The 9504-nt window shown below is 41.3% G+C and overlaps 1 protein-coding gene across 1 annotated transcript in view; it reads left to right on the plus strand.

Annotated features, from left to right (window-relative positions):
• ZC3H12B (zinc finger CCCH-type containing 12B) overlaps positions 1 to 3964 on the plus strand; it is a 482912-nt gene extending 478948 nt beyond the window's left edge. The window contains exon 6 of the mRNA XM_011291778.4: positions 1 to 3964. Within this exon, the coding sequence (XP_011290080.1) occupies positions 1 to 1421 (1421 nt within the window). The 3' untranslated portion in view covers positions 1422 to 3964.
• The last annotated feature ends 5540 nt before the right edge of the window (positions 3965 to 9504 follow it).

Genomic DNA, 9504 nt, shown 5'->3' on the forward strand with positions numbered 1-9504 from the left:
GCAAAAAATGCACTTATGGCCACAAGTGCAAATACTACCATCCGGAGCGGGCCAACCAACCACAGCGTTCGGTGGCTGATGAGCTCCGCATCAGTGCCAAACTGTCCACAGTGAAAACCGTGAGTGAAGGCACCCTGGCCAAGTGTAGCACAGGGCTGTCTAATGCCAAAGGTGAAATAACCTCCGAAGTCAAACGTGTGGCCCCCAAGCGCCAATCGGATCCCAGCATCCGGTCCATGGCTGTGGAGCCTGAGGAATGGCTGTCCATTGCCCGTAAGCCTGAGGCCAGCTCTGTCCCCTCACTTGTGACTGCCCTAAGTGTCCCCACAATCCCACCCCCCAAAAGCCATGCGGTGGGTGCACTCAACACTCGTTCAGCCAGCAGCCCAGTGCCAGGATCCTCTCATCTCCCCCACCAGAAGGCCTCACTGGAACACATGGCTAGTATGCAGTACCCTCCAATCCTGGTTACCAACAGCCATGGGACACCTATTAGCTATGCTGACCAATACTCAAAGTTTGAGTCCCTGGGGGACCACAGCTACTATTCAATGTTAGGCGACTTCTCCAAACTGAACATCAACAGCATGCATAATCGAGAGTACTACATGGCTGAAGTAGACCGAGGGGTGTATGCCCGGAGTCCCAACCTCTGTCCTGACAATCGTATGAGCCATACCAGGAACGACAACTACTCCTCTTACAACAACCTGTATTTGGCTGTAGCTGATGGCCATCCTGAAGGCAATTTAAAGCTGCATCGCTCAGTATCTCAGAACCGTCTTCAGCCTTTTCCTCATGGTTACCATGACGCCTTAACACGAGTGCAGAGCTATGGCCCAGAGGATTCTAAGCAAGCCCCCCACAAGCAGTCAGTTCCCCACTTAGTTCTACAAGCCCAGCACCCAGCAACTGGAGCATGTTCAAGCTGTCCTGGAGACTACCCCATGCCTCCTAATCTCCACCCTGGGGCAACCCCCCAGCCAGGACGTGCTCTGGTAATGACTCGGATGGACAGTATTTCTGACTCCCGCCTCTATGAAAGCAACCCAATGAGGCAAAGAAGACCTCCCCTGTGCCGGGAACAACATGCCAGCTGGGACCCATTACCCTGTACAACCGACTCCTATGGCTATCACTCCTATCCCTTGAGTAACAGCCTCATGCAACCATGCTATGAGCCAGTCATGGTACGGAGCATGCCTGAAAAGATGGAACAGCTTTGGAGGAATCCTTGGGTTGGAATGTGCAATGATACCAGGGAGCATATGATCCCAGAGCACCAGTATCAGACTTATAAGAACCTCTGCAATATTTTCCCTTCAAACATCGTCCTTGCAGTGATGGAAAAGAATCCCCACACAGCAGATGCCCAGCAACTGGCAGCCTTGATTGTTTCTAAGCTTAGGGCTGCACATTGACATGACACAGGACTTATTCCTTTATACATATATAAATATTCATACTAATAATGCATCAATGCTAAGATAAAAGTAACTAATAATTTTGTGTTGCGCTTTACAAGTTATAGTGTTTCTGTCATTTGAAGCGCAAAACAACCCTGTAAAGTAAATTTTACTAATCTTATTTTCTATAAAAGGAAACTGAATCTCATTGTGATTAAGTTACTTGCCAAGGTCACACTGCTAGCAAGTGACCAAATCAGGATTCACACTCAAGTCCTCTGACTCCAAGTCCCATGCTTTTTTGCTCGGCACCATGCGGATAATGGAGGACAAAACTCATGAGGAGAGATCTAAAATCAAGAAACTCCCAAAGGATTCATTATCAATGTTTTCTTAGTTGCACATTCTATATTACAAAGTATTGATAATATTTCTAATTTAGAGAGCAAGAGCATCTGGATCAAATCATATATTGAATTTACCTTTTGGGATTTTTAATAGGATATTTAAAGCTTTTAAAAAGTAAATACATAATTTATTGCATGAATATCTGACCATTCAATATCTTTATTAACCAAGCTATAGGGTCACATCAAAGCTCTAGACCTATATTTGAAACCTATTGTTAGCAATTATATTGCATGCATAACTGTATGTATTTAGTTTGAGATGTTTATGTATCCCCATATAACCTTTTATATAGTGATAATGAGAAGAAAAGCTCTGCACAGTCCTTAGTCTACAGCTGTATAGATCATGAATCTAACTTGATTTTATGTCACATTTCATAGTTTCAACTAGTTCTGAAAGTGAAATTACATGCCAATATTTGAATATTGTTTTCTTAGGCACCAGAGAAAACTAACTGTATTTCCTTTGCACTTTTTACTTGTCAACACTGACAGTTCTTAGCTTTTAAGTCTCTTCACTTTAGCAAATTTGGGATCAGATTACAGCTTTCTTCTTCAGAGGAGCTGATGGACAAGCATAGCAGGTGTGTGCTAGACAAGCACAGAAGAGTTTGACAAGGATGAAGGGATTTACTACCAGACTCCACTTCCCTTTTCCAAGGAGAGATGGCCAAACTCATGCAGCATTAAATGATGAACACAAAGCTGGACTCAAGGACGGTCTAATGGATACCCTTTAAACTTATGACCTATGCAGTATTCAACATCACAGGATAAAATGTAATGGAGGACGGTGCACAGCCATGTAATCCACTTTCTTCTGCTGTCCACTCTTTGGGCAATAAGGTGGATCATTAGTGGAACAGAATTTCTTTAGGAAACAAAACCAGGGGATTTTCTAAGTGGAAAAAGGCAGCTTACAAAAGGGGATGCTACATCTTTGCTAATAGCTGGTTCAGTTATGCACTTTCCCTTAAAAATTCTTAAATGCATCACTAAACACACAGGATTTTGGATTGAGCAGCACCATTTGCACAACTAGTATCTTTCTCAGGGTGGAAACCTTTGTAGCTAAATGCCTCTTGCATTTCTTGTTTTTGGGTTTTTTTTAAGCAGTACTAAATGAACCCCTTTTTAAATCCATTGCATACTTCAACATTTTGAACCATGACCTGCTATTTCTTGAGCTGGAATTTGCTAATTTCTATGTGTTTGTTTTTTTTTTTTTTCATGAAAGTTGAGGTGGCCTGGTTTTGGCCTTTTGTTTCTTCATGAGAAGGTGTGACTGCCTATAAATTTTCTTACCATGAAGCACTCCGCATGTGAGGCCGTAGTCAGGGTTGTTTCTGGTGGTTTGATAATGGCTTGAATGCTGCTTTTTGGTTTTCTGTCACTGTTCTAGTTGATCAAAACTGCACCTCAGCCAGCATTTCTCTTCAGTTAACCACAACTTCATATTCATCTCCTATCCTCTCTGGTCTTCCCATTCCCCAGCATTTTGAGTGGTAAAAGTATTTTCTGTCAGGTAGAAAATAGAGAGTGACAGTTGCCACTGAAGTGCTTGCTATTTCACACAAATACCACTTCATTCCTTCAACTTCTTGGACCTTCTAAATTGGCCCCATGTCTAAATCAGGGTATTTGACACTCTTAGATGACTCTACTGCCTTTCTGCCAGTTAGTTCATCTTCCTAACAAAATCATCAATAGGATTAAAGTATCCACTAGCTGCACAATTTACGGGGAAGCACAAGATTAATCTTGTCAGCTGCAATTTATCTTGAACATGTTCATGTTTAGTACTCAAAAACATTGTAACCTTCTCTCAACACAGGAAATACTTAAGGCAGTGTATGTATTTTTTATTTTCCAAAAGCAATTGTCATTTTTCTCATAAAATGTTTATGAACCAAAGCGGCTAAAAGCAATGCCTCAAATAACCAGAAATGACATTTTGTTGATACAAATTGTATCTCTTTTTTTCCTGATTGTATAAAAACAAATGTACAAAACTCATATTAAACTAAGTTCGATACTGACTTTTCATCATAATGTTTGTGGCACTGTGTGTCACAAGAAAGCAGCCTGGTCATGAGGGAGCGATTTCCAAGTAGTAGCTTATAGACAAAGACTATTTTTCAAGGTTTCTTTATTATTATGCACACAGCTATTATGTGTGCAGTTTCAAGCACTATGTTGCATAAGTTTTCTTTAGCTTATTAAATTTAATATGTCCCTGCAAAAGGGATTTTGTGTAAAAAGTGTGTTAGTGAATAATCTGCAAGAATCTATAAATGGAGCTGTACAATTCTGAATGCATAAATCTAGTGTGGTTTTTAGTGAAGTTATTAGAGAACTTTTTTTTATACTGAGGTCTGTATACTTCTTGACTTTTCCATTTTGTCTTTAATTATAAAACAACAAATACAAAGAAGAATTGGAACTTCCTCAGCTCTCTTGATAATAAAGTCAGGCTTCCTTCCTAGGGTTAAGCATATGTCCTTCACAATACTTACCTCCACTCAGCAGAGTTACTACACAGTGTTTTGTGTGGTTTTCAAGGAACAGTGTATTTTGCAAGAGGTGCTTTGTACTTTTAAGTTTTTTCACTGAGTTACTGAACTCCTAGCAAGTCGGTGCCTGTTCAAACCTTAGATTTTGTAAATTTTGTGATTCTTTTTTTGTAATTTTGTTGTTATTTTTATTTCAATCTGAAGAAGTGTGATTCTGGAGTGGTATGGTCAATCCAGGCACCAGAGCCTTTTCAAAGGTAACATTACAGCCATTGCACTCTATCTTAAAGTACAAGGTATGGAAGGGAGACTGACAGATACCTTATGCAAAGGGTCTATAAAACTTTCCCTCTAATAATATAAATATAAAGTACACACACACACTGCTAGTTTTCAGAACACTTTGAATACCCATTTTTTTCTATTTTAAAACAAATTATCTTTATACAGTAATTCAAACATTGATAACCATTAACCTTTGGCACTGAGCTTTCTTCTAACACAGAAGAGTTCATTTTGAGAGGCACTTAGTTACTGTTCTATCTATGCTGTAAGTGTGGGACTTTGTATAAATGCCCTTTTTGAGGGCCAACAATTTCAATACACTTTTACTCTGTGACCCAGGTCTGACACTGCACAGGGAAAATAATGTTAAGCTATCCAAAGAGCCCTGCTCAGGTTTCCTCCTAACCCTTCTCTGCCTTCCCCTAATTTTCTTCTCCTCAGGTCTAACACTGAGGAGGGCATAGTCTTAAACTGAAGTGGCACTACAGTTAGTTCTCAACGGAAACCAAACCAGTTCATTTTGGGAAACGGCTTACCTAAAGTAGTCGATGCCTTTGAAAAGACTTAGCATATTCAATGTCTATCATATTGTAGCTAGCTATATACATAGGCAGATTGACTATTTCTAGTCCTGGTTTGTATATCACTGAGCTATAGTACTTTGCTTTATCCATTTGTGGGATTAAACAATACTGTTTAATGGTTGTAAACTTTTATAAAACCTCTTTGGGTTTTTTGTTTGACCCAAACATAATGTAAGTCTCAATGACAAAATACACAAAGCCAACCAGAGTTAAGTGGAAATATATCCTGTCCCCAGTTTTGTCTACCCCTATAATGCAGGTGCAATGCTTTGCAATGTTCTCACTAGCATGAATGTGCTATACTCCTTAACGAGGTTTTAATTTGTTTCACCTATAATCATGATTGAAAATGCTGTATCATTGACAACAATGAACTGTTACCACACTTATTTTCTGCATAAACTATTTGTCTACTAACTACTAATGCCTGTGTTTCTTTAAGAACATCAACAACAAAAGCCATATTACACCTACCTATACACACTCTAGTTCACTTCTAAACTTAAATTTCTATCCTTAGGGAATTTAAATAAAAACTTGAAACTACAAAAAAAATTCTGTCCTTGGAACTTGCATCTTGAGATAAGCTGTAAGGAGAGGGATCTCTCTGAATGAGTTCATCTGAATTTTATCACAATAAGCATATGCCTTCTTCTATCTTTGTATACTAACACAGCTCCAAGTGTTAATCATCTTGTGTTTCCCACAGGGCTGGACTGGGGCCAGGCCTCCACTCATGGGTCAGAACTAAGTGGAGGCCTCACGGCCCAGGCTTAGTTTCTCCTCTGAATATTCTCAGGGCCACAGAAATACTTTGTTGGACATTAGCTAAAATATCAGAGCTAGAAGCAGCCTGGCACCCTATACGTTACAGAGAAGTCACAGGTGGAATGCTCAGCTGCATCAACTCCATCACGTTATAGGTGTGGGAACTGAGGCTGCAAGAACTGAAGAGATTTGACTAAGACTGAACAGGGAGTTAATCGCAAAGCCACTACTGGAACCACAGGCTTCATTGCTCCCAGGCCAATGAGCCCTTTATTACAGTGGTGTCTGCTCTTCCCTCAGGCTTTTTAGGAGTTTCCTACCCTCACCCCAACCTCCCTACCCTATGCACAATCCAGGCCAGTCCCATTCTAAAGGCAGAGATGACCACAGTTGCTGCAGGAGAGCCCAGCCTAAGCCTTTCGAAGGGGCTATTCATAAATCTGAGAATATTTCTTTTATCATCTTTTTGGGACTAAGAGTGTTCATCTCTCCTTATCTTTTTTCTGCCTCCTTTCACATTTCTCAGGCATACATGTATTACGTTTTTAGAACCAAATAGTGACCTGGTCTATACTGGGCTAGGGAAGGACAGAGGAGGAGTACAGTTCCTATCTTCTAGAACTTGCACTCACATGAGGAAATGAGGCACACTTACAGAATATGTTAATAAATTAAGACTTTCTTGGAGAGCAGTGGCAGCCTGAGTGTTTGGGGAGTGGTAGAATTCCAAGAAGTGGCAATTCAGTATCCAATGTCTCTCCCTAGTAATAGGTGGGAAATAACTAGTTTGACCATTTCCTTCTCTAGCTCACCTCTCTGGCCTCAGGACCTATCATGTTCCAATTATCCTGGACTCTTCACTGGTGCCCCAACACGCCATACTCTTTCTTATCCCTTCCAAATTTTTACCTTACTTCTACTCTGATTTGCCTTTGAAGACTCACTGATAATGTTACCTCTTCTATTCAGCTGTCCCACCTCCTCCATCAAGCATTGTTAGTGCTTATCCAGTGGGATCTTGAACAATCCTTCTATCTTATCACTTGTCATTTTTATAATTATGTTGGCATGCAGACTCCTCTACAAATAAGGCAGTTCTTTAGAAACAGAAACTATGTTCTTCATCACCGATAAATTATCAGAAGGGGTGACTCTCAATTACTGTTGTTGAATTAACAGTATAATCTACATTTCCTTCCCTTGTTCCCCAGTTAAATGTATACAGTCCAAAGCCTTTTTCTAATCCATCTCTGATCTCTAGTCAGAAAGAAAAGGTCCAAGAGCACTTACTTCCTGGCCGGTCCTCCCTTACCCCTTTCCCTCACCTGACTCAAACTTTGATCCCATCATCTAAAGCAGCCCTTCCCAGAGACCTGGCTTCACAAATCCCAGGTTTCAGGACTCCAGCAAATAATGGCCTTTGACTCTGGACCTGAACTAGAAATGAGCTCATATAATCTGTTTCTCATCTTTAGGTCAGTCTTTGAAACCCAGGGGAAATCACTTTGTCCTAAGTTATACAGACCTGAGTCCTGGGTTCGAGGTCCACTAATCCTGGCATGAACCCACGTGGCTCACACATACAAAGCATGGTACACTTTAAAGAGCAACTTCATATCTATTACCTTTTTTCTGATCCTTACAACAAGCCTGTGAGGCAAATATTACCCTCCTACAGATGAAGAAGCTGGCATAATTTACCCAAGGTTGCTCCCATGAGTGGTGGAATTCCCTGGAACCCAGGTCTTTAGGCAGATTTTTTTTTTTCCTTTCTATTCCAGTGATCTCAAACTTCAGCATGCATCAGAATCACATGGTGATTGTTAAGCCAGATTTCTGCCCACCCTTAACCTTTCTGATTCAGGTCAGTAATGGGGTTCAATAATTTGCATTCCTAACAATTACTCAGATAATGCTGATGTTGCAAGAAACTTGGATCTATATACTATTAACTTGTTTTGTGCCCTTGGACAAATCCTTTCTTTTTGTCAGCCTCAGTGTCTCAATGCATAAAATTAGGTGTTAGACCAGCATGATTTCCAAATTTTTGGCAAAAAAATATCTTACATACAATACCAATACATACATAATATATAAAATCCAGGCAGCTCCAGAGAAGTGGCAGAGGGGAACCACAAGTTTGCAACACCCATCTCCACATGGAGCAGGTGCTGAGCTACATCACAGAGTACATGTTCATAAATCTCTTGGCTGTATGTGGCTTAGATGCTCTGGGATCCTTCAGCTCTGACATTCCACAATGTCGAAAGACAGCATTTACCATTGTGGCAGGGGTGGGAAGATTTGGAGGTAAACTGACTTTGTGTTAACCAGTGCAGGAGACTGCTCCGCCCAATCCTAATGCTTGGGTCTACACAAGATAGGAAATCTTAACCCTGTTGGGCTGTTGGACTGATGGACCCTTTGATAATCTTATTAGATCTGTGGGCCAGTTCTAGAAAAATGATTATATACACATACCCACAAAGATATTCTGGATATCCTTTAAGAGATGTTGGGGACTTCATAGGGATCCTACCTCAAGTTAACATTTGACAGTGCTCTGGCGTAACATTTCCACTAAATTCCTCCTTGGAATTTTCATAGCATAAGCCCTCTCCTTTTTTTCATTATTCCTTAGCTCCAAGCTACCCCTTGGGCCAGCTTCTTGTATGAAATGTTGCCTAGATCTGTCCCTTGCTTCCCCTTATCTGGGCCCAACTTGGCCCTATAGAGATGCACACTCTCTTGCTCAGCTATCACTCTCCCCAGAATTGATAATAACATAGCCAGACTTTACCTCAAACTCCACCCTAAAAAAACACAAAGAACTTGTGGCACACCAGAGCTCCCTTAGGGCACTTAGCAGAACATCAGGTTATAGTTGGTAACTTTTGTCTTTTCTCACAGGCAGAGGGCTCTGAGGGATGTGAACATGATTTATTCATCTCAGTCTCTTAGCAGCTCAGAGCCGATACAGTGTAGGCACTCTTGAGTGTCTGAGGGAATTGGGTGACCACAGAGAAGGAGCTCTGGGTCACTCCATGAGATATTCTCTGTCTCCAATGCCTACTATAGTAAAGTCCACTCTATCTTTCTTGGCCAAAGGAATGGAAAAATAACAAAGGATTCTCTTTGGCTTTCATTAGCTGTTTAGTGCCCAGTGAGGGTAAGCAAGGAAATGAACCAGAAGCCTGCTAGGTAGCATCAGGAAGGCCTGGATCTTCCCACTGTCAGGGAGGTTCTGAGCAGATTCGCCTGATGCTGGCTGGGCTCTATAGACACCAATGCCTCGCTTATGGGGCCTAATGCTTCTAAGTAAGCTGGACCCATGCTACAGGTCACAGAAATGAAAATGGTTTGAATCAGGAAGAATGTATGAGTGGGGCCTGGTTGTGAAAATGATTAGGGGTAGTGGGCCCAAGGGGCAAAAGGACCAAGCTTCTGCTTAAAGTCCTGTTATGATCCCACATTCTCTGCCGCCCCCTAGAATAAAGGGAGAACTACACTGGTTTGTCCCAGCACACATCCCCTCATC

This window comes from Felis catus, chromosome X (assembly GCF_018350175.1).
Source record: "Felis catus isolate Fca126 chromosome X, F.catus_Fca126_mat1.0, whole genome shotgun sequence".
Lineage (NCBI taxonomy): Eukaryota > Metazoa > Chordata > Mammalia > Carnivora > Felidae > Felis > Felis catus.